This window comes from Stegostoma tigrinum, chromosome 1 (assembly GCF_030684315.1).
Source record: "Stegostoma tigrinum isolate sSteTig4 chromosome 1, sSteTig4.hap1, whole genome shotgun sequence".
NCBI lineage: Eukaryota > Metazoa > Chordata > Chondrichthyes > Orectolobiformes > Stegostomatidae > Stegostoma > Stegostoma tigrinum.
In genome coordinates, this window is record NC_081354.1 from 24,638,427 (window position 1) to 24,664,220 (window position 25,794).

At 41.2% G+C, this 25,794-nt stretch overlaps 1 protein-coding gene across 1 annotated transcript in view; it reads left to right on the forward strand.

The window, feature by feature from the left end:
• Positions 1-25,794, forward strand: part of slc7a11 (solute carrier family 7 member 11) — a 176,065-nt gene that overhangs the window by 37,927 nt on the left and 112,344 nt on the right. The window contains exon 3 of the mRNA XM_048545417.2: positions 13,268-13,383. Within this exon, the coding sequence (XP_048401374.1) occupies positions 13,268-13,383 (116 nt within the window). The remainder of the gene's footprint in view (positions 1-13,267; positions 13,384-25,794) is intronic.

A 25,794-nucleotide genomic window follows, 5' to 3' on the forward strand; every position in this document is an offset into this window, starting at 1 on the left:
AAATCTAATTGCAGTATACCCATTGGTTCCCTTTATCCATAGCACATTTCACTTTTTCATACAATAATTTGGTCATGCATGATTTCTCTTTCACAAAACCATGTTGACTCTGCCTGGTTATCTTTAACTAAGTGTATTAGAGGAGGCGATGGCCTAATGGTAGTATCACTGGACTATTAATACAGAGACCTGGATAAGGTTCTGGGGACCAGGGTTTGAATCCAGCCACTGCAAATGGTGGAAATTGAATTCAATTTAAAAAATACCTGGAATTAGGAATCTAATGGTGACCATGAATTCATTGTCAATTGTTGGGAAAAACTCATCTGGTTCACTGATATACTTCAGGGAAGGAAACAACCATCCTTACCTAGTCTGACCTTCATGTGATTCCAGACCTGCAGTAATGTGGTTGACTCTTGGATGGTCAGTGATGCCCTCATCTCATTAATGAACTTTTAAAGATTTCTGTAATGTTTATAATAATAGTTTATGATTTCTTTCCCATGACCAAGGAGTTAAATTTACTATAAGAAAAAATGAAAGAACTGCAGAACTGGAAATCAGGAAACAAAACAGAAATTGCTGGGAAAGCTCAGCAGGTCTGACAGCATCTGTGAAAGAAAAAACAGAATTAACGTTTCGGGTCTGGTGACCCTTCCTCCGAATGTTTGGAAGAAGGGTCACCGGACCTGAAATATTAACTCAGTTTTTCCCTTCACAGATGCTGCCAGACCTGCTGAGCTTTTCCAGCAATTTCTGTATTGTTTCCTGAGTTAAATTTACTATTCATTTTCAATCAAACAGGACATTCTCACTGCGGTGGGGGGTGCTGGGGGTGGGTGGATTTTGAAAAATTAAAATTAATGCATCAATTATCTCAATATCCACTTCTTTCAAGAGCCAGAGATGAAGTCCATCAGGACTGGAAAACTTGTCGGTTCAGAGCTCCAACATATCCCTCAAAACCACTCCGCTGATGATGACACAGTTTGGAGCTGGAGGAGCACAGCAGGTCAGGCAGCATCAGAGGAGCAGGAAAGTCAATGTTTTGGGTTGGAACCCTTCAGAACTGATGCTGCCTGATCTGCTGTGTTCTTGCAGCTCCACATAATGTTGTCTCTGACTCCAGCTTCTGCAGTTCTTGCTATCTCCAACTTTCTGATGACGATAATTATCTTGACTTTTTCGCTCCCTTCCATTTTCTGATGTATGGCTGGGATTGTTCTCCAACCTTTACTGAAAACCATGCAAAGTACCTCTTCAGTTTAGTGCTATCTCCTTATTTTTCATTATTCGTCCCTCACTCACTTTCTATAGGATCGGTATCATTATGATAACTTTTTTTTCCTACTTTGGCTGCAATCCAAGAGCTTTCATGCACAAAGAGAAAGCTGAGGTCACTGGTAAACAAACAAAAACAAAGATCAATTTTCTAGATGGTAGTATATCAAGTCTCTACTTAAAGAAATTACTCACATTTTAAAGTTTTGTTTTAAACTAAAACTAATGCACATAGAAGACAATTGGAGGCTGGCTCCTCCACTCCCACAGTGCAGACATTCCCCCTGCTTCTGGTTCTGATACTGGTCTTCCTCTATTCCAGGTGCAGGCCTCATCCCACTCATGATGCCAGCCTCGGCCTGTGCCACTAGCAGGGCCCCAGCTCCCAAGTTGTACCCCCTTGTCAGTGATGTGATTGCTGATGATGTCACCACATACAGAATACTATGACATCATTGGCACACATGCACAGTTGCTCTACCGATCTTGTCATAGCTGACCCCATATTCGCAAATGTATGAAGACCATTTGGCATTATGAATGCTTACTCCATTTTACATGATTTGTAGAAGCTCTTACTATCTGTTTTTATAATCCTAGTGAGATTTCTTTCATATTCTTAACTGTGCCAACCTTATTAACCTTTTAATCATTCTTTGCTATTTTTTAAAAGAAATTTGTTTAATCTACTGTCTAAAGGGAAAAAAAAGAGAAGAAATGCATCAACACAGAAAATTGTAATACCCTGAAAAATCAGTGAGAATTAAATTCCATAGGTATTTTAAAAGGAGATTCATTTGAAGAAGATTTTTATTTGCAGCATTAAAATAAAGAAGGTGAAATCTGAGACTCAATAGAACAGCTCATTTACTGAGTTAGAACAATCAAGAAGAGGCCTAAAGACTTTCTTTTGCATTCTAACATACTGTGAATATCTGATTCTATGGGTGCTAAAAAATGAGCCTCTAAAAAGACACTTTGATTTGAAGAAATTTGTAATTGTTGATTAGCAAGCATTGAAGACAGCTTTCCCTCAATCTGACTCTTATCTCATTGACCTTGAAGAGAAAACTCTGTGAACTCACTATTGTTCCCCATGTTAAGAATGATCAGCTCCTCAGTCAATTAAAGCTCACACATCTAAGGAGGGATTCTGGATATTTTTCTGCAAATTGAAAAATATTTCAGATAGATAAATAGTGATTTAAAGCAGACATGAGCAATTAAGCAATCTGATACCCTGCTTGTATTGTGGTAAGCATTCTAGGTATCATATATTATTGGAGATCCAAATTATCCTGATTTTGTGGTTTGTTCCTTTCTTTGTAAAATATTGGCAAAACACTGCTGCATTAAAGGTTTTGCTTCCACCCACCTTGTTTAGGTAATGCTATTGTAGTTAATTATTTAAGTACTCAACAAATGAGCAAAAATTATACTTTTCAGAACTGGTTGTCAAGGAAAGAAGCAATTCATTTCCGAACATGCTTCTGCTTCTGCTGTTTGCATCTCTGGGACTTGTGCTGAGTCGGCTTATCTTACGCCTTTTGAAATTCTTGTGAAGCTCTAACAGTGATAATTGAATATGCAACATTGGTGAGAAAAGTTAGAGACAGTTAGCATCTTTCAAGACACCACAGGCTCTGATACTTGTCCTCGGCTCAACCACCCTCAGCAGCCTCATCAATGGCCTTCCCTCCGTCTTAAGATCAGAGGTTAGGATGTTTGCTGTTAATTACACAACATTCAGAACCATTGACAATTCCTCAAATGTTGAAACAGATCATGATCATAGACAGAACGAGAAGCCAGCCAACTCCCTTTGATGTCCTTGGCATATTTACTCCTGAATCTGTCACCACTGTCGGCAGTGGCTAAAATCTGACCTGGCCAGCCATATACATTATGCAAACAGGTTAGAAGCTTGGAATTCAGCAGCAAGTAACTTTCTTACCTCCCAAATGCCTATTCACCATCAACAAGGCACAAATCAGGAGTGTGATGGAAAATGATGTAGTTGCCTGGATGATGCAGCTCCAATAATACTCAAGAAGCTCAATACCATCAATGAAAAAGCAGCCCACTTCACAGGTAATTTTATTCACTATCTTCAGCATTAACGTCCTCAGCTTTGGTGCACAATGGAAGCAGTGTATGTCATCGATAGGCTGCACTGCAGTATCTCACCAAGCCACCTCCAACAGCACCTTCCAAACCTGTGACCTCTGTCAACGAGAAGGACAAGGGCAGCAGATACATGGGAATATTGTCTCCTGCAAATGTCTTCCAAGCCATTCTGGCTTGAGATTTTTATCACCATCCCTCTTCTGTTGTCAGGTTTAAAATCATGGAACTCCCTCCCTAACAGACCATTGGTGTACATGCACCCCAGGAACTGCAGCAGTTCAAAGCAGCAACTCAACACCACTTTCTCAAGAACAGTCAGGGATAGGTAAAATTTGCTGGCTCAGCTAGCCATGCCAACATTTCCTGAATGAATAAAAAAAATCATGTCTCCCCAGTACAGGTTGGCCATTATTAGACCCTAAAAACAATTTAAAACAGCATCCTATATTCCATTCAAATAACCTTTCACCCATTCCCCAACTGCCTTTCCAGTCCCATCTTTTTCCTTCCATTCCATCTTCTGATCCTCCCTTCTAGCCGCCAACCAGATTCATCCCTCCCATTGACCAACCAGGTCATACCTTCTACAAGTGCCCACCTCTCACCACCATTCCACTAACACCTTCGAACATCTTTTCTTTATCTGCAGCTCGCCCTACCCCCACATCCAGTCCTGAAGAAGGGTTATACACGAAACGTTGACTGCTGCTTTCCTCCAGATGCTGCCTGGCTTGCTGTGTTCTTCCACCCTCCTGTTTGTCTACCTTGCATTCCAGCATCTGCAGCTTTTTTTTGTCTCATCCCATTCTCAGAGTCTGGAAGCCTGTACATAAGATATTGCTTTATGTGAACCCTACTGTCTCTATTGTTACGTTCTGTGTTTCCATTGAGAAGAAAGCAATAACTGGTTCCTGATTGGTCCTTTGGTGGAAGATGACACAGGTATCGTTTTCGTTTTCTACCCACTCCACATGTCCTCCTTAATAGTTTCAAAACATCTGTCAAGCCATTCTAATTTAAACTTCTAAATTCCAAGGAATATAATTCTGGATTGTGTGATCTGTCTCATAATTTAACCCTTAGATCTCAATCATTACCCGAACAACTCTATGCTGTACTATGCCTAAAGCTAATCATTCTTTCTAAACTATAATGCCGAGAACTGAGCACAGTACTTAGGGTGCGGCCTGCAATGCTGTGTATATCATGTATTCTGTTCATGAAATTGAATTCTAGGGCTAAGGTACCAAGGCCAGTGTTCTGTTAGCCTCTTCCTTTTACTGTCCAAGATAGGGAGAACAGACTTAAAGGGCTGAATGGCCTCCTCCTACTCCTATGTTGTTACATGTTATTGAGATATGCAAATGTATCCCAGGTTTATTTGCCTTCCACTGCTTCAGATTTTTCATCATTTGGAAAATTCCCTGGTATATCCTTTTGAAAAAAAGTAGGTCAACTTAGGACCAAAGTGGATAATGATTAGATTAGATTCCCTTCAGTGTGGAAACAGGCCCTTCAGCCCAACAAGTCCACACCGCCCCTTGAAGCATCCCACCCAGACCCATCCCCCTATAAGCCACACACCCCTGAACACTACAGGCAATTTTGGCATGGCCAATCCACCTAGCCTGCACATCTTTGGACTGTGGGAGGAAACCGGAGCACCCGGAGGAAACCCACGCAGACACGGGGAGAATGTGCAAACTCCACACAGACAGTCGCCCGAGTGCAAGTAGAGCCACAACATTGGAGAGGGAATTCCGAGATTTTAATCCGGCAATGCTGAGGAAAAGGAATATATTTCCAAGACAGAATGAAATGAATTGAATTGAATTGAATTCGCTTTATCGTCACATGTACTCATAGTGAAAAATTTACACGTCGCCACCTGCAGTGCCATCTTAGGTCCAAAGGTACCAAAGTACAGATTTGTGAGTACAAATTCCCGGAAAAAAGTTTGAAAAGTAAAAACAAGTCCAGCATTACATACCTTCAAAAGTACAAAATAATTGTAATAAATTAACAAAAAAGAAATATAAAGTTCAAAATAAGAGTCCTTCCGCAATGATATAGCAAACTAAAAAAAAGAAAAAAAGAGAATTTAAGACAAAACTCACTTAGTCTGTTTCATGACTTTGGGCTCAAGGACCCAACTAACTCTTCTTGGAATCCCAGGCTGGACCCACCACAATATCTCAGAAAACACCTCATGGAATCACAGACTGACTGAACTCAGACCAACGCTGATGAAAACAGAAACCGAAGCTGCTGAAAGAAGTGCCAAGCTGGCCCGGTCCGCCCATGCCATGATGAAGATGCTACAGAAGCTTCAAGTAAAACCTGATCCCCTGGAATCTTGGGCCTGGGTCTGCCTTGTCTTCAGCCACCCAGTTGAAGGACCCACCGGGATGGATCGACACCACATTCTCCACAGCAGTAGTTTTTCAGAACCTCCATTCTCACCCAAGCTGCCAAAAGAAGGTAACATGAAATTGATGTTAGAAAGAAAGATTAAAAAAAGAGATAAAAATGAAGGACACGCAGGCCTGTTGATAAGAAACAGACAGGCCGGCAGCTTAAATGCCTACTACCCTACTGCTGCATTTTTGATGGTGAGTGGTGTGGAGTATAAGTTGCAGGTGATGCAGATATCTGCCACTGTTGTCCTTCCAGATGGTGGTGAATTTGGAAGATGCCATCCTAACAGCCTCAGCGAATTTCTGCTGCGCAAATTGTAGATGGTTCATGCTGCTGCTTCTGAGATTTGGTGGCAGATGGACTGAGTGCTTGTGGACGTGGTACTAATCAAATGGGTTATTTTGTCTTGGATAGTGTCTCGCTTTTTGAATGTTGTTGGAGCTGCACTCATCCAGGCAAGAAGAGAGCATTTCATCACATTCCTGACTTATACCTTTTAAATAGTGGAGGGGCTTTGGCGAGTCAGGAAATCAATTACACGCTGCTGGATCCCTGGCCTCTGACATGCTTTTGTAATTACAGCATTTATATGGTTAGTCCAGTTCAGATTCTGGTCAACAGTAATTCCTAGGCTTTTGATATTGTGGGGATTCAGCACTGGTAATGATATTGAATGCAATGCAGTGATGTTTGGGTTCTCTATAGTTGGAGATGATCTATGTCTGGCACTTGTGTGGTGCACATGTTACTTGTCCCTTAGCAGCCCAAATCAGGTCTTGATATGTTTTGGATGTGGACTGCTTCAGTATCTGAGAAGACATGAATGGTGCTGACCACTGGACAGTCATCAGCAAATATCCCCACTTCTAATGACGTAATTGATGGAAAGTCATTGTTAAAGCAGTTGAAGATGCTGGCCCAAGGAACTCCTGCAGAACTGCCCTGAGTTGAGACGATCAAACTGCAACTACTACAAACATATTTCTCTGTGCTGGCTATGACTCCAGACAACATAGAGTTTCCCCCTAATCCCATTGACTACAGTTTTGTTTGGGCTCCTTAATGGTGCACTTAGTCTAATACAGCCTTGATACCAAAGGTTGGCACTCCTACCTCACCTCTGGAATTCAGCTGTTTTGTCCAATATTGAACCAAGTCTGTAATGAGGTCAAGAGCTGAGTGGACCTGGTGGAACCCAAACTAGGCGTCCCAGAGCAGCTTATTGTTGAGCACTGTTGATGAGACCTTCCATCTCTTTACTGATGATGGAAAGTAGATTGATGGAGCACTGATTAGCTGGGTTGGATTTGTCCTCTTTTGTGTAAAGGACACTGCCACAGCGCAGCCAGAGTATCAAGCCACAGACTTAGATATTTATTTAAAACATTGTACTGGAGATGGGCACTATATTTTATACTTCAAAAGGCAAGAGACCTCCAGCTTGGCTACAGCAGATAGGTAATCTCCATAAACAGTAAAAGGAAAATTCACGGTAAGTCATAGAGAAAAACAGAATTGCCATGAAACAGAATTTGAAACTTTTTGGAAGAATATTATTCAGCATCACTGCAAACACACAATTCAACAAACTGCAGACAAAGCAAATATTGCTACATTGTAGTTACAGTTCACAAGTTTGAACAGACTTTAAGACCAGAAAATTAAAGCAGCATCGCTTTAGGACAGGATTAAAAGCTTTAAAGCCTGCAGCATTGAAATACTGTATACCCATTAAATCTCTGAACTGAAAAGAAGAGAATAGCATTAAGATGTGACAGAACTAAAACAACTCCAAAGAGATAAGCATAAAGAACCACATTTACAAGGAAGGGAAGGAGAAATATTGCTCCTGAAAAAATAATGTCACAGTTGGGTCAAGAAGAACACAGGAGAAATCAGTTTTGAAGTTACAGAATTGTTTCAAAATTAAACACAATCTCAAGCTGAACAGGCAGATAAATCCACCAAAATAGTCAATAGATCTTACTGCAGATGATGCTACAATTTTCCAACATATAAAAGAAGGCACAAATACTTTTGAAGAGGTTCCAAACACTTTTGAATATTGCTGAGATCCGAAAACGAATAAAATTCTTGAAAGACTCCCAGACAAATCCTAAGAGTAGAAGGACAACTTTTAGAAGTCAATTCAATTTTGAATGGCAATGAAATCTACATCTGAGATCAAACATGAATTGACAAAGTAATCTCATGTATGTGACCCAGTTGTAAGCAGGATTGCTGTAACTCCACACCATCTCCAAAGGACATAAGAACTATGAGCAGGATGTTCACCCCCTCAAGCCGATTCCATCATTTGAAACAAACATGTCTGATCTCATCACGGCTGCAACTTTAATGTTCTGCTTGCTTACCACAGCCCTGCAGCCCATTCCTAATTAAAAATCTGTCTATCTCCTCCTTAAATTTAATCAATGTCCTAGCATGCATCCCACTCTGGGGTAGTAATTCCACAGATTCATGATCCTTTCAGGGACGTAATTTCTTTTCACTTCTGTTTCAAATCTTCTGCCTTTATTCTAAAATTCTGCTCTCTTGTTCTAGATTGCTCCACATGAGCAAATGTCTGTCTACATCTAAGTTGATTATCCCCTTTAGCATCTTATATAACCTGATTAGATCTTCATTGATTTTTGCAAGCCCAAGAGTGCAGAGCCCTAAACTTCTTAATGTCTCTTCATGAGCCAAACCCTTCATCTCTGTAAACAATCCAGCGAACCTCCAGCGAACAGCCTCCAATATATTTATATCTGTCCTCAAGTAAGAGGACCAAAAAGGTATACAGTACACCAAGCGCAGCCTGACTAAAGGTGTTTTCGAATCAACATGATGAGAGATGGTATTTTATACCTCTGCGGCAGATGGGACTTGAACCCAGCCCTCCTGACTCGGATAACTAAGATCAATACATGATAATCTTGGTCCTGTGATTTATGTAAGATCCAATCAATCTTTTAACCAGGGAAAGATGGTGTCAGCAGTTGTTTGGTTGGCGTTCTGTCCATCATTGTAAAATTGGTCTGCCATTCTGGGGATGAAAATGACTCTGATGGCCTGTCCAGACTTGTGGCCCTTGAAGTATTCTTTTTGAGCCTTTGTGGTGGGAGTCCAACTTTCTCTCATAATCCCTCCTTTGCTGAAACTCATCAATGTCAAACTCCATCACTCATTGATGGCTCATTCAGGGTTTTGTTCCGTCTAGAGCCCTTTCTTTGCTTTCAGCCCCTCTTCTTCATCTGAAGAAGGCATTCTTACAAAGTGGCCCAAAATGATACACGAGCATCCAGTCCGAATTGTTAATGGTCAACTCACTGGGTGTACTCCTTCGCTGCTGCTCCATCAGCTTTCTGCTTTAACTGGAATTTTCTTTGTTACACCACCATTTCTGAGCACTGCTCCTGTCTAACATGGAATTTGCGAAAATCAGAAAACCCTAAGTCTATTGGATAGAGTTGAAACAAATGGGATGACACGGATGCATGTGCCGGCCCTGATTTATAAGTTCAGCGCCATTTGGATTTTTTAGAACAGGTTTTTATCATTTTGATTCTATAATTTAGATTCTAGGCATCCCAAATGCTAGGAATGGCTGCCATTGTGGACCAGGCCTGATGTCGCAATCTCTCAACGCATCCTTGCAGATTCCGCTGAAAACCAACATTTGCTAAATAACATGTTTCATGACTTTTAGAGCCTGGTACTTAAAAAACATGGTCATTTCATTAGACACCAGCACCAGGACAATAGTTGTCAGGGCTCTCACTTATTTGATGTAAAGTGCTCCATGACACACGCGGAGTATCTGTGAAATTCTAGGCTGAATATAGGGATCCACTAGGGTGTTCAAGAATTTGCACTCTGTAGTCATTGTTATTAGGAATGTTACGGCTTCATTCATAAAATATTAGCTATAGTGTTTCCTTTCAATAATATTGTGGCATTGAGATAGGCATTGAGAGCGGTGATGATACACAATGCCAACACTTGCTTGGGATAGTGGTATTTGGCTGCACTGTGACAGGCCATTCAAGTGATTCTTTTTATTTAATCAGAACATGCAGATATCCAGCAGCTGAACTTAAAAAGAAAATATTTTCCTTCCCCGAGGTGGGATGTCAATTTTAGAATCTAGTTTCGAAGCCTAGTGGTACAAAAACTCATTGAATGTCATAAATTCTTGCAAGAATGTTATGTGAACTGGTTTTGTATCACAGAACTCTACACTATTGCCCAACTAAATCAGTTACCAGGTAGACATACTCAGGAAGAGGGCAATGAAATGGATTACACATTTTGAAAAGTGACTATGTTCCTCAAGTACCAGTCTCTGAGACCCATGAAACAAGCTGTTTAGCAAATGTTGGTTTTCAGGGGAATCTGCTCTGAAAAAGATGGGATGAGAGATTGCAGCAGCAGATTTGGTCCACTGTGGCAACCATTCCACATAAATTCTAGAATCAACATGGTAAAGACCTGTTCTCAAAAGTTCCAATGAAGTAGAGCTGGCATTGGTGTCTGTTGATGTGTTAGAGCGCTGATCTCATTTGTGTCAGCTCTATCCAATGGTCCTTGGATGTTCAGTTTTTCACAAATTCCACGTAAAACAGGAGCAGTGCTAGTAAATGATGGTGTAATTGAAGCATGCTCAAGCAAAAATGATTGCTCAAAAGTCAAAGATTTTGAGATTTGATCACATCCAAAAATATGCACCTCGTGGGAAAGAACACATTGCAAACATCTGTTGTCAGTGTCAAAGGGGGCATGTAAATTTGAAGTTTGTGAACTTGATTATTTGCACTACATCGGCATGGAGCCAGCATTACTCATTAATTCCCTGCCTATCTGATGGGGGTGAAGGGGAGGAAGCTGATCAAAAAAAGCTGATACTGTATGAAGGCATGCAGCACCACTTGAAGGAGAAATGCATTTTGACTACACATTTTAGAGAAGCTTCACAAATGAAATAATGTCTACAAGTGATTGTGAGGGCATCTAGGATCTCTGACGCAGTATTGGAAAGAAAAAAAACAGCATTTGGGACTGCTGGATGTCAGAAGTAACTTTACAGCCAAATAAGTACTTCCTTGGGGTAGTTACTGTTGTAATGTTGGAAACATGTAAGCCTGCACAGCATGTTTCCACAAACATATGACAATGACTAAGTAATTTGCTTTTATGGTGTTGATAGATAAAAGGCATTAGGAATCAATTCCCTGATTTTTTTCAAAGTCATGGAGTGGGATAAGTCAGGAGCCACATGACACCAGGTTATAGACCTGGTTTATCTGAAATCACAAGCTTTTGACGTGTTGCTCCTACATCAGGTGAAGTGACTTCACCTGGCACCGTGTGCCTTCTAACTTTGTCCACCCCACTCCAACACATATTGTCATGGAATCTTTCACCTCCAATTTGGGCAGATGGGCATTGGGTTAACATTGCATCTGAAAGACAGGACATCCTCAATATTACGCTGAAATATCAGCTTAAATGTTTGTGGTCATGTTCTGGAGTGGATTGTGATTGAACCCACAGCCTTCTAACTGGGGAAATAATAATATCAACTGAGCCATAGCCAATATTGGAAGCCCTGGTCAAGACAGTGGAACAGTGGTATCAGTGCCAGCTCTGCCAGCTTGATCTGCTGTCGTCATGTCGATCCAAATCATCTGAGATGTTTTGGATTGATTAATTACAACAATCCTTCTTTTTGGTATTAGCCTAAGAAATTAATATCAGGTAGAAAGGGATGCCTACATGAAGTCTCTGACAGAAATGAGGCTCAATTATATAAAAGCTAAAAGAACTGTGGATACTGGAAGTTAGAAATCAAAACAGAAATTGCTGGAAAAGCTCAATAGGTCTGGCAGCATCTATGGAGAGAAATCAAAGTTAACCCTTCCAGCCCAGTGACCCTTCCTCTGTACTGAGCTTTTCCAGTAGTTTCTGTTTTTGTGGGCTCAGGTACATGTTTATTACACAGCACTTAATGACTAGTTACATTACATCAGGATTACATGAAAGTGCTTAAGACCTCAAGATATCTATATGTAAGTTTACATGACTGTTAGCTTTATCAACTTAGCAATAGGCTGGTACACTTAAACTTAGACCCTTTATCTGTTCAGTCTTCCCAGGAACAATCCTTTATATCCTGATGAGCAAAGCTTACCTTGTTATATCAGCTAACCCTGTCAGCTACTATCTGCCTTATACAACAGACAGAAGGAATGAGATCGCCCCTAGGGGTGCAATTCCTTCCAGGTAGCATCACCATTGCTGGGACAAAGATTTGACTGAGAAGGATAACTTTGGGAGCTTAGTTCCTCGAGTATGGCTGTAAGAGAAAATAGCTCAATGACTCCACTACAATTGTCAAGTGTGAATCTTACTCCCTTATTCTTTCCTCAACTGTAAAACCCATGTCCTCAATGCTGACAAATTGCTCTTTCTCCTCTTCCAGTCACTCACCTAGAATCATTAGGTATCATTATACCATCTTAAACAACTTCTCACATAATCTCATTCTCTACTCTCACTGCTGTTGCAATCTTTGCATCCCTCTGTCTCATACTTTATACATTTTGCACATATTTGTTAACAATGGCAGTGTCACAATATAGATAGTATGTTCACGTACATCTTGCTGCAATTGGAAGAGGTAGGGGCAATACATATCCTGCCATCGAGAAACAAACATACTGGGCATGACAAACAAGTTGTAGTGAACGACGATGTTGGAGGGGATGTGACGTAGGGCTTCTTTATGCCCTTTGATGTCACACCGTGTATGAAAACTGCAGTTGTCTGCACCAGCCACTTCCAACATTTGGCTTTCATTATTACAAGCAAAGAACTTTGATTATAATATTTCAGTACTTTAGCGCAATTGGTGCTTAATAAAGTGTGGAGTATATTCCAACATGGGATGAATTGCACATGCGTGGAACTCTCGCATTGAATCGTAAGGCAGTAAATTTGTGACTTTAAATCAGGCAAGCATAGTCAAACTTTTAGGGCCAATTTACTGTGTGCAAAAACAGTACTGTAGTCAAAAACCTTGACATTCAGGAGTTACTGGTATTGATTGACCTAACCTACCAGAAGAATACAAGCAAAATCAAAATGTTTCCTCAACATTACAGATGGCTTAGAAACATTCTATGATAATATAAAGTGTGTAAATTCTCTATAAAGAGTGTGTCTGAGTGGCTAAGTGATATTTCTTGTCCCTCGCCTTCCAACATTCCATCCTTTGGGTTACTGTGAAATTGCTAAGATACTTAGTTTGCAATCATCCTTTAATTCAGCCTTTCTCTGGGAAAAGACAATGGCGTAAAGGATATTTTGGCATTTTTGTGATTGCACATCATCTGATTACACCACAGCTAATGCTATTGTATTTCTCTTTGTGCAGACCTGCAGCCACTGCTGTGATATCATTAGCCTTTGGCCAGTACATACTGGAGCCATTTTTTATGCCCTGTGGAATTCCAGAAATTGCGATCAAAATGGTCACCACTATTGGCATCAGTAAGTTTCCTCACATTGTGTTCATTGTTGACATAATTTCTTTTCCTATATTTCATTACCTAACTTTAAGATACATACCCAAATGGCAATTTTACAGTGCTATGGGCTAAGAATGCATGGAAAATTATTATGCAATGTCTCAAGAGACAATAAATTAAAATATTCAAATCACCACCTCCATAACAGCTTATCTATAGTACTACAGGAGTCCTGAAGGAGGGTAATAATCAAAACGTCGACTGTTCTTTTCCTCCAGATGCTGCCTGGCCTGCTGTGTTCTTCCAGCCCCCTGTTTGTCTACCTTGGATTCTAACATGCGCAGTTTTTTAGCCCAATCCGTAGTACTAAAGGGCCAATTAGATTAGTTCTGAAACATTGTAATGAAATTTCATGACATGGTAGAAGTGGGTTTAGTTATGTCCATGCTGGCAGCTTATTGCTACCTGCCCATGTGCTAATCTGCCCACATGTTCCTGTCTCCTGTCTATTTCTGGGATAGTTGCTTCTGGTACAGTGACTCAACATCAACAGTAATGGGTGAATTTTAGTTCTCTCAGAAATGATTATCAAATTAGGCCCTTTGAAGTGTTAACAGAGCGGAGTTCTGACAGATAGAGGCAGCCATCTATAGGGATGGTTAGGTGTCTGTGCCATATTAAAAAGCAACCTAACATGGATATTTAGAGCTAGGTGGAAGATGACCATGGCCACAGGTCATCCGATAGAGCGTTTGTCCATCTACAGTAATTTCTGACCGCTGTGCCACTGTATTTTTTGATCCATTCGTAAGTCTATAGAGGATACCTTCCTCTTGAGACACCACTGCCTAAAGAGACAGTGTCAACCTCTTCCAGAGAGGTTCCCATGTGCCCAGAGAAGTAGGTGCATCCACTGGCTTTCTGAGCAGCAGACCCTGCCCTCCATCTTGAAAATATCTTCCAGGATCCTGCCATGGTCACTTCAGGGGTCTATCCAGAGCTGTTGATCTGGATCATTCTAACTTTTTCTGAAACTGGTGGAGATTTCATTAACCAATATGATAGAAGCAAGGAAAAACTCTGTTGTTGACATTATGAAGGACTAAGGTTAACCCAACATGATCTGCAGGATAGTCAATGGATATCAGCCAACCAGCTCAAAACTTTTCTATTGGAATCAAAAAAGATTAACATAGAGAGGTCTGTAAAACAAGAATGTGGCCAAAATGAAAACAATTGCTAGAGAAATATTGTTGGAAAGGCTCAGCAGGTCTGACTGCATCTGTGGACAGAGAAACAGTGGTAATGTTTCGAACCCAGTAACAACCAGTTCAATTACATTTCTGGATCTCTTAAGTTCTGAAAAGATTCAAAGGGAACTTAATGCATTCACTGGATTTCTTTTTCTACAAATGTTGCCAGAACTGCCTCATTTTGCAGCACTTTCTATTTCCATATTGCCCAGAACTAAGTTAGCTTTCTTGCTTTTGCTAGATTAGGTCAAATTTGATTGAGATAACCCAATGTAACCGAGCATTAAGCAACCCAGGTTAAATCAAGTAGAACATTTAACAGGCTGGTAGGTATTGAGAACATATATTTCATTCCTTTAAAGATCTTCCTTACATTTTAATTTCATATTTTTCTAGTTGTCAGGTAGGCTTTCAAAGTTCTTTGTGCTTTTTGTTGTGGATGCTTCACAGTTTTTGTTGTTGCCCGGAATTCTGGTTAATTGCATTAATAGTTTGGTAATATGCATTGTGACTTACAGACAATGGAAGGCTATGGAAGGATGCCAGACACCAAAGGGTATTCCTGTCCCCCCAACCAGCACCACCACTTTATATCTACAGAGGTTCTATGCCTCACATAGGCTCAGGTTATGCTAGATAAGAATGTAAGGATCAACAGTAGGATAAGTGGCCCCAAGAGCCTACTCTGTAATTCAACAACATAATGCTTGAAATTTGACCTCATTTCTACTTTTATGCTTGAATTCCACATCACTTGATTCTATTAAGAATCTAAAAATGTATCGATCTCAGCTTTGATATTCAATTACTGTGAGTCAAAGTGCTTTGTGCGGTAGGATTCCAAAAAGTCCACAGTGCTCTGTGTGAAGGATTTCTCCTCATTAGCGTCCTAAGCAGGCAACATTTTATCCTGAGATTGTGCTCCTTGTCTTAGACATTCCAAGCAGAAGAAACAATCTCTTGGCTGGCAGTGCCAAACCCTTTCAGGATCTTATATGATTCATGAGGTATAAATGAGATCATTTTCCCAAGATTGACTACTTCAGCTGATTGTTAGCACTAATATTGTCACCGGGAGCCAGTATTGTCTGTCTGGTCACATCTGCCACGATATCAGCCATCATTTTGCAGGCCCAGGTTCTGGGCCAGCCAAAGCAGTAAATTCTGGGCCGTGCCATTGGCTGCAAGGAAACCTGTGGATGCTACACAATGAAGGGCTAGCCACATACAGACAGTCCCAGTTACAGCCTGCAACTTGGTTGTACCTTCTCATGAGTGTGGTGTTCTGCCAGCTGGCAGAATGTTGCAGAGAGTAGCGTCATGTACAGTACCACTTCAACTTCATCTGCCAACGCAGAGCCATGTCAAGTGCTAACATACATTATCACTCACCCATGAGGTCATGCTTGTGCTTGGGTAGTCTTTACCTTTTCTATTTCTGTTTGCTTGCCTGTTCTTAATTCCTCATAACTTCAGACTTGGGGAGCATTGCTGAAGGATTGTACACTCTTTGGCACTTGCCAGTTGCTCCTATATTCAATGGAGTTTAGAAAAATGAGGGGGAATCTCATAGAAACCTATAAAATTCTAAAATGACCTGACAGGGTAAACCCGGGAAGGGTGTTCCCAATGTGGAGTCTAGAGCTGGGAATCACAGTCTTGGGATAGAGTACACCATTTAGGACTGGGATGAGGGGAAATTTCTTCACCCAGAGAATGCTAAGCATGCGGTATTCTAGGCTACTGAAAACAGTTGAGGCCATGATATTGAATATATTCAAGAAGAAGTTAGATATAGGTTTTAGGATTAAAGGGATCAAAGGGTATGGGTGAAAGAAGGAAGAGGATGATCAGCCATGACCATATCAAATAGCAGAGCAGGCTCAAAGGAATTAATAGCCTACACATGCTCTTAATTTGTATGTTTCTGTGTTTAATATTTTGGTCCTCTCCTTGAGACACTCGTCTTTAATTGAGTTCATTGTTTCAATTTCACTGCTGAATATTGCTCTCCTACCAGTGGCATCATCCCGAGATGTGAATTTGCACCTGGACATAATTACTCAACTGTGGTTACAGAGAAATTAAGTGTTGTTTGCACTTGAGATTCAATACAGTCTCAAAGCAGCACGAAGCAACTTAGGACTGTCTGATGATGAAGATCTGACATAATTGTTCTCTTTATTAGACTGCTTTCTCATCAACACTTCCTGTCAAAACAGGACAATTTGGAACAAAGCTCGCAAAGCAAACCAGTGCCTGTTTGCATAATGTTTTGGGAGGTGGTGTTCATAGGATATCATAAAGGATATGCCTTCCAACTGACTGATGAATGTGTTTTCCACATTCAAATGAGAGTCAAAAATGTGTTGGTAATTTCACCGTCTTTCAGTGGGGTTTTTCATCATCACCTACACACCTACGTTCATAGCTGAGAGAGGAGTGATTTTACCCACTAATCAGCATGAGCGAAAACCTGGCAGTATGTTTAAACACAAAAGAATATCTGGAGGAAAAAGAAAATCTTAACCATATATGCATATATGTATAAGGACAGATGGTGGCTCAGTAGTTAGCAATACTGCCTCACAGTGCCAAGAACCTACGTTGGATTTCAGCATCGAGTGACTGTGACTGTGCACAATGTTCCCATGTCTACGTGGGTTTCCTCCAGTTGCCCCAGCTTCAAAGATGCGCAGGTTATGGGGATTAGCCATGCTAAAATGCCCATACTGTCCGGGGATGCGCAAGACAGGTGCATTAGCCATGGGAAATTCAGAGTTACAAGGGTAGGGTAAGGCAGGGAGGTGGGGGGTGGGGGGCTGCAGGAGTGGAGTCTTTCCGATGGACAGGCCAAATGGCAAGTGGAGAGTTTGAGAAAGAGAGGCCTTCATGGTAACCTCAGCCATTGCAGAAATTAATCCGCACTTTTGGCATCACACTACATTGCAAACCAGTGTCCAATCTATTGAGCTAACCAACCCAGTTGAAATATGGATACTACTGTAATGTATGAACCACAGAAGAAAATTTGCACTACAATAAGCAATAATGAAATAAATGAATGGGTCATCTATAGACGATGATGGCTGAAGGTTAGTTATGGTCAGGACAACTCCCATGCTTTTCTTTGAATAGAATTGTAGGATACTTTCTATCTGCTGAAGGGTCGGTTTGAAGGCTCATCTGAACGCAGCATCTCTGACAATATAGCATTCCCTCAGTGTTACATAGGAAGGTGAGATGAAACTGACAGCCCTTGAGATCAAAGTTACATTTGACAGAGTGCACCATCAAGAAGCCCTAGCAAAACTGTGGCCAATAGGAATAAGGGGGAAAAATTTCCAATGGTTGGAATCATACGTAACACACAGGAAAATGGTTCTGTTTGTTGGAGATCAGGTTTCTTAGCTCCAGGATATCTCTGCCAGAGTTCCTCAGGCAGTGTTCTAGGCCTATCTTCAGCTGCTTCAGTAATGATCTTACTTCCACTGTCGGCATATGAGTTGTGATGTTTAGTAATAATTGCACCATATTCAGCACCGTTCACGACTCCTCAGATACAGAAAGAGTTAGGGTTCAAATGCAACAAGATGTGGACAGTGTCCAGCATTGGGCTGAAAAGTGACAAATAACTTTTATTCCACACAAATGCCAAACAATGACCATCACCAAGAGAAGACAATCTAACAACTGTCTTTTCCATTCAATGACATTACCATTACTGAAAATCCACCATCAACATCCAGAAGCTCAACTGCACTCGCCATATAAATACAATTGCTGCAAGAACAGATCAGAGGGGAGGAGTACTACAGCAAGTAGCTCACACATTGACTCTCTACAACCTGTCCACCATCTACAAGGCACACACCCTTTTAAGCACCTTCCAAATCCATGACCACCACCATCAAGAAGGACAAGGGCAGCAGATACATGGTATCGCCACCACCTGCAAGTTGCCTTCCAAGCCACTCACCATCGTGAGTTAGAAATATAACACCATTCCTTCACTGCTGTTAATGCAAAATCCTAGAATTCCCTTCCCAATGGAATTGTGTGTCTTCTTACTGCACATGGATTGCAGGGCTTCTAAAAGGCAGCTAACCACTACTTCTCAAGGAAAACTAGGGACAGGCAATAAATATTGGCCACTCCAATGATGTCAATAAAAAATAATGCCATCTGGATTATATGCTGAACTTTTTAGAATGTGGCTTGAGTTCACAACATTTACTTGGAAGATGAGTACTATGTATTAAATTGCAGGTATTTGCAAGTGAATGTAAGATTGCAATCCCACATTAAGTTCCACAATAACCTCACTGTCTTGTCTAATCATGCTAAATGAACCCAAGGATTATGCCTCAGATTTTTTGTACTTCAACACATCTCTTAGTCTTTAAGTAATACAGTCAACTTTGTTCTTTGCTGCTAGATAATGTAAATATTGTAAGATATAACTTCAGAAATGTGAAAAACAATATCTGGTAACCTTGTAACAGGAAGATACCTTGTAATTACTCACACACCGAGGGAGGATGTTACTAAAAGGAGGAAAGATTGTCAGCACAGATGCCAAAATTGGATCTGCGGTAATCTCCTGAGGGGAGAATAAGATCAGGAAGGGAGCAATCAGTGGTTTGCAGCAGCAAACAATTTAAACTTACTATTGCAACAGAACTGCAGGTGCACCTGTGGCAGATGAACTCTAGCAGGCCAAGGCATTAACTCGCTCCCACCTTCTCAAGGGCGATTAGGGATGCTCAACAAATGATAGCCTTGCCAGCAACACCCATGGTTCACAAATTTATGAACATAAAATAGGCAGAAGGGTCAATAAAGTGGAACTGGAACAGCACAGCAGGTCAGGCAGTGTCTAAGGGGCAGGAAAGTCAATGTTTCAGGCTGAAATCCTTCATCAGGATTGGGGAAGGTGTGGGAAATCCAGAAATAAATCAAGGGAGGGGGTGGGGTGAGGGGTTGTGGGTAGGGTAGGTGGGATGGAGATACCTGCATACAGGTAGTTGTGGTCGGTCAGTGGAAACAATGGAGCAGATAGGTGAGCCAGAAGATGGACAGGTTGGGGGAGGAGAAATTTAGAAACTGTTGAAGTCAATATTCAGGCCATTGGGCTGTAAGCTCCCAAAGAGAAATATTAGGTGTTGTTACTCCAGTTTACATTTGGCCTCACTCTGATAGTGGAAGAGGCCAAGGATGGACATGTCACCAGGGGAGTGGGAGGGGCAGTTAAAGTGGATGGTAACGAGAATGTTGGTTTGGTTGGTGCATGCAGAGTGCAGGTGCTCCATGAACTGGTCCCTGAGTCTGCATTTGGTCTCCCCAGTATAGAGACCACATCAGGAGCAAAGGATACGGTAGATGAGGTTAGATTATGTGCAGCTGATTCTCTGCCGGATCTAGAAGGGTTGTTTGGGCCTTTGGATGGAGATGAGAGGGGAGGTGTAGGAGCAGGTATAGCACCTCTTGTGGTTGCAGGGGAAGTAACTGGGTGTGGTGGAGGGGTTGGTGGGGAGTGTGGAGCTGACGAGGGAGTCGCGGAGTGAATGGTCCCTTCGGAAAGCAGACAGGGGTGGGGTAGGAAATATCTTTTTGGTGGTTGAGTCTGATTGTAGGTAGCGGAAATTTCGGAGGATGATGCGTTGTATTCAGATGATGGAGTGGCATATGAGGACTAAAGGGAGTCTATCCTTGTTCTTGGGGGGAAAGGGTTTGAGGGCAGAAGGGCAAGAAATGGGGGAGCTACGGTTGAGGGTGTCCTTAATAACAAAGGAAGGGAACCTACAGTCCCTAAAGTAAGAGGATGTCTGGGAAGGCCTAGAGTAGAACGCCTCATCCTGGGAGCAAGTGTGGTGGAGGCACTGGAATTCTGAATATGGGATAGAATTTTGCAGGAGGATGGGTGAGAGGAGGTGTGGTCGAGGTAGTTGTGGGAGTCAAACACACTGACTTTTGCAGGAATGGATACCCCCGCAGCTTCACCTACAGATGCCTAGCCAACTGGAAACAAAACCAGCACATACAAAAACCCGAAACTCTAACCAACATACCAGATATGAAAATCACCTCAGAACTTATAGCCAACCGACTCAGACTGCTATGAATCATGACAGCACACAAACCATCAGCCACACTAAGACAGCAACTGTCCAGGGTTAAAGGCCCAATAGATACCGTGGACAGGATGAATGTGGTTTATAAGATACTATGTGGAGACTGCACAAAATATTATGTGGGACAAACAGGCAGACAACTAGCAAACCATATCAAAGAACACCAGCTAGCAACGAAATGGCATGACCAGATATCCTTGGTTTCAATACACACGGACAAGAAAAACCACACTTTCAACTGGGACAACACTACTATCGTAGGACAAGCCAAACAGAGGATAGTCAGGGAGTTCTTGGAGGCTTGGCATTCATCTGTGGACTCCATCAACAAACACATTGAATAGAACCGATATACCAACCATTACAATGCACAGCAGGAAATGGCACCTACCAAAAGCAGCAAAAGCCAGATCATATAAATTCAAACTGGCACAAGACAACAGCACTTCACAGGAGGGTGCACAGCACTGTGCATGCCACCTAATACGGGGATGAAACATCTACAATCAAACCTCCCAGCTCGGCGAACACACTAACGTCTACAACCAGCACCCGAGCTACAAATCTTCACTCAAACCCTGAACATGACATGGATCCTCCAGTCTTGAATACGTCATCTCAACTCTGGTTGACATAGGCTCAAGGAATAAAGGATCCTGCAGAATTTGGACAAACTCTCAAATATTTATGTTTCTGAGCTGTATGATGCTCATTCATGATTTGAAGACAGCAGTCAAAGAAGCTATATGAATGTAACAAATATCTATATTAAAATTTCCTGTGAACCTGATGTGCATTCAAGGCCAGTTGTATTTTATTCAGTATTCAAAGTGAAGTGGCACTAATTTACAAATAATTTTAATTTGCGTATGACCTCAGTCATTTACTAGGTTTTAACAAGTACACCTCCTTCTGTACATTTCATCCTTTACTGCTATTGGAGGACAGATCAGGCAAATGAATTTGGCGCATTTTCCAGAATGGAGCTCTTGATAGACATTTGATTTTCTCTCTCATTTGCTTTGGGAAATGCTCAGTGATAAAGTCAGCAGGTGTGAAACTAAAATGTACTGTATGCTTTCCTTTCTCTTCAAGAAATTCTTCACCATCGAAGGATAATAATTGTGAAGAAATATGATTACCTTTTACAAACTAGTCCTGATACTATTCTTTATTGAGTTTTGAATATTATTTTAATGTCAACACTTTGAACATTAACGAGAGCAGGGAAATTGCTGCAGGAAACATACCAAGGGATCAGCGTTAACATCCTCAGTTATAGAAACTAGAACCTGAAACCAGCCATCCAGCCCTTCGAGTCTGCTCCACCATTCAATTTGATCATGGCTGATCCACCTAACCATGTCAGGATTTTCAGTCTGTACATCTTGCAAATGTAGGCCTCTCTCAACACTACCTACTTAACTGGAATAATATTCTCACCATTGCTGACAATAGAATCATAGAATCCCTACAGTATGAAAGCAGACCATTTGGCCCATTAGGTCCAAACCAAGTCCCAGAGGAGTATCCCACCTAGAACCCCCCATCCCTACCTCCGTAATTGTGCATTTCTCATGGCTAATACACCTAGCCTGCACATCCCTGGACACTATGGGCAATTTAGAATGGCCCCACAAATGGAAGTGAAGCATTTTGGGCATCTGATTTAATTTCATCTTCCCACTTTGCCTTTCCATTTGCAAGGCTTCAGCTTAAAATCAGCTACAGCAGCTTTGGAACACAAGAACAATTAAATCTGGAACTGAAAACTATGGCCAATTTTTTTTTACAAAGGTATAAGTGCTCCACAGCTTAATCAATATAGTACAGTTGCCCCCAATTCCAGAAGTTCCACTCCTGAAACTGGCACCCATGCAAAGGGATAGGGGTCATTGGGAGTGAATTGTCAGGAAGTCATACTTTGTATAGCCCTAGTTCACAAAGGTAGCTGCATATGTAAAAGGCAACTGCTTTTAAACAAATGCAATTTTCTTAACTGGTCTGTCCAAGGCATGACTTGTAAGTTTTAAACATTTAACGGAAAGATCTGAAACTGCTGAAGTAGAGAGGTAGGCCACCACTTTGGAGAGGCAGGACACAAATTTGAGAAAAAGAGATAAGTTATAACGGTTCCTTTGAGAAAGGTCTATGGTGCCCTTTAAGAGAGGTCACATGCCCCTTTGCAAAAAGTGAAAGACTCTTTTATAGATGTTAGATAGTTTGGGCTTGCTGGAAGTAGACACGTATCTGCAAATGGTGGATAAACTCAATGGAACCACCAAGCTGTCAAATCACTGAAAGTCACAAGTTCTTTAATCATTTTGGAAAGAAAACATTTGCTCTGGTCGCTTGTACGTTCACTAACTTTCTGCTGACATGAGCCTGAGCAATATAGTTATAAGACTGGCACTGTTCAACTGATTCCACAGCATATCATTATCACAGTTGGAGACCTGTAAAGCGCAGTTCAAGGAAACAGCCCAAGGAAAAAGTCTTTGCTGAAGGCCATGAATATAAATGTTTGCTTCCAAATAGCATTAAGTGCTTGAAGGAATTATTTGTTTATATAAGCAAGTAAGTACTTGAAGAATTTTAAATGTGTTGAATGGAATTTTTTTTATAAATTAGATTGTTTTATTTAATATATTGAATACTCCTGTAAATATTGAGGATATTTTATTTCATCTCACCTTGGCTCCTGATGTACACTGGGTATACTTGGAGGGAGGGATATAACTGTTTGGAATTAGTTTGTATGGAGGCTATAAAGGACTGTAGGAAATGAACGGAGGAGCATAAGTTGACATGTATGGAAGGAGGGGCCACAGGGGTCTATGGGGTGAATATGGTGCCATGAAGAGTGTGGAGGGAGAAGAATGTGAGGCATGAGGGTTTGTGTGATATAGATTGTTTTCTTGCTTTTATTGTAAATGGGACACACAGTACTGAGGTGGGCCTTTTAACTAGACTGCCTCAGCACCCAGCAGCCCTTTAAGGGGCCTTTGAACTCTCTGTGGGATTGACAGAAGTAATTCCTTTTAATACCTGTCAGCGCTTAGAATGAAAATCTGGAGATCGGGCCATTTTCCCCTGAGTCAGGTTTGCTGTGTCAGGATTTTTCCAATCTCTGGGGCTCTTGACTCAGAAGTGAAAATTCAGTTCTGAGTAAATGGTGGCCAGGAAGCTGTTGGGTTGATTGTTGTTGAGATAGTGTTTCTAATCAACTTGTTTAGTTATTTAGTAACACGACACCCATAACAGGTGGATCTTGAGCCTGGACAGCCCAGTCTAAAGGCAGGGACACTGTCACTGCTCTGTAAGCCCCAACTGAATTGTTGTAAGAACTCATGTGGTCATCTTATGTTGCTTAGGGAAGGGAATTAGTGTCCTTCCTCAGTCTGACTTCTATCTGATTCAAGACTTGCAACTTATTGACCTTTAACTTCCCTCTGAAATGGATGTGTATTCTGCACATACATGGTGACTGACTATTGTCAATGTATAACATGCTTCAGTTTACCTGTGCCCTTGGCATGGATGAAGAGAGTGATAACTGAACATGTAAAAGTGGAATTGATCTGTTTTCCTCACTGCGTTTTTATTCTTTCTTGACATGGAAAATGTTGGATTCCATCGTGCATGGCTGGCACAGAACAATTTCAACAGCCATGTTGGTTATTGTCTAACTATGATGCATCACTAAGAACTGCTCAGATGTTGCCACTCTTCCTTGAACTCCCTAGGTAGTATCCATACAGCAGGTGGTGAAATGCTTTAGAATCTGTGACTAAGGGAAATCTGGGACACAAGACTGATATTTAAAGAGCCTAATTAAGCTGTAAATGCTGGCATACATTACAAGAGGTTACAGTTCCATGTTAATGACAAGCACCACTCCTTTCGAAAAGAAGAGTATCATAACTCCATTTCCAAAGCACAAACTAATCAGTGACGAAAATACTCATCACCAAAGAAATAATCACATTTGACATTTTCCTTTTGTATCTATTGAAAAAGCTGTTTTCCAGCTAACCTGCTGATTTGAATAATTTGCACTTCTGTTGCTACAGGAGGTCCACAGTCAACAGAATTTCCTTTCTAAAAAGCTTTCCAGGCATTTACAGGCAAATGGACCAGTTTATTCAATGGTTTGCAAGGGGCATTCTCTCTGATCCAACTAATTACCATGAATTTTCGACACTTGCTTAGAAATCAGTTGTCAGGTGACGCTTTGTCTGTTCTAGACTCGACAGTTGGGTTCTACAAAAGAAAAAACATGACATTTCAAAAGGAAATGAATTTACTTGAAGTTACCTGGAAGTGAATTGCTGTTATGCAGAGCTGCAAACTGTACTTAATGCTGAACAATTAATTATATCTTAGTCTGATTACAGAAATGGGAGCACCAAGAGGGGTTTGACAGCAAGTGTAGGCAAATGTCTGAATGAAGTGCAAGATGTTCACAGGTCTTAAATATCTGACAAGAAGCCATCAGCAAAGAGTGTTTGACGCCATTGCACAACACACAGGCCAGACTGATGCAGTTGAATATTTGGTGGTGAGAAAGCAAGACGAGTGAGTTTCAAGCAGCTGTTGATAAAAACAGACTGAAGGCTCTGTACAAAGGTATGTGATCAGTGTATGTTTCCCCCATTGCCCAACAAAGCGCATCCTCTCAACAGATGACAATCAGTTCCTAACAAGACTCTCTCTCATTTCAATTCTGCAATCTCCTAAACAAGCAATGATACCCTTAAGTTACTGACTCAGCACCACACACTGGAAGAGCTTGCCCTCAATCCTTTTCAAGCAGAAGTTATGAGGCAATAATGTGGCTTTCTAGTGGAAAGTCACCATGAGCTGATGGTATTCAACCTGAGGTATTCAAACATGGAGGGATTCACATGGTTAAGAAACTCATTAATCCTTTCTCCCAAAATTTATTTTAACAAACGTTCAGAGAGCAAACCTATCTCTTAATCAGCACAGAAAATTATTTCATTCAATAACAAGGAAAATTGCTGAAGAGTTATTCTTCATCTG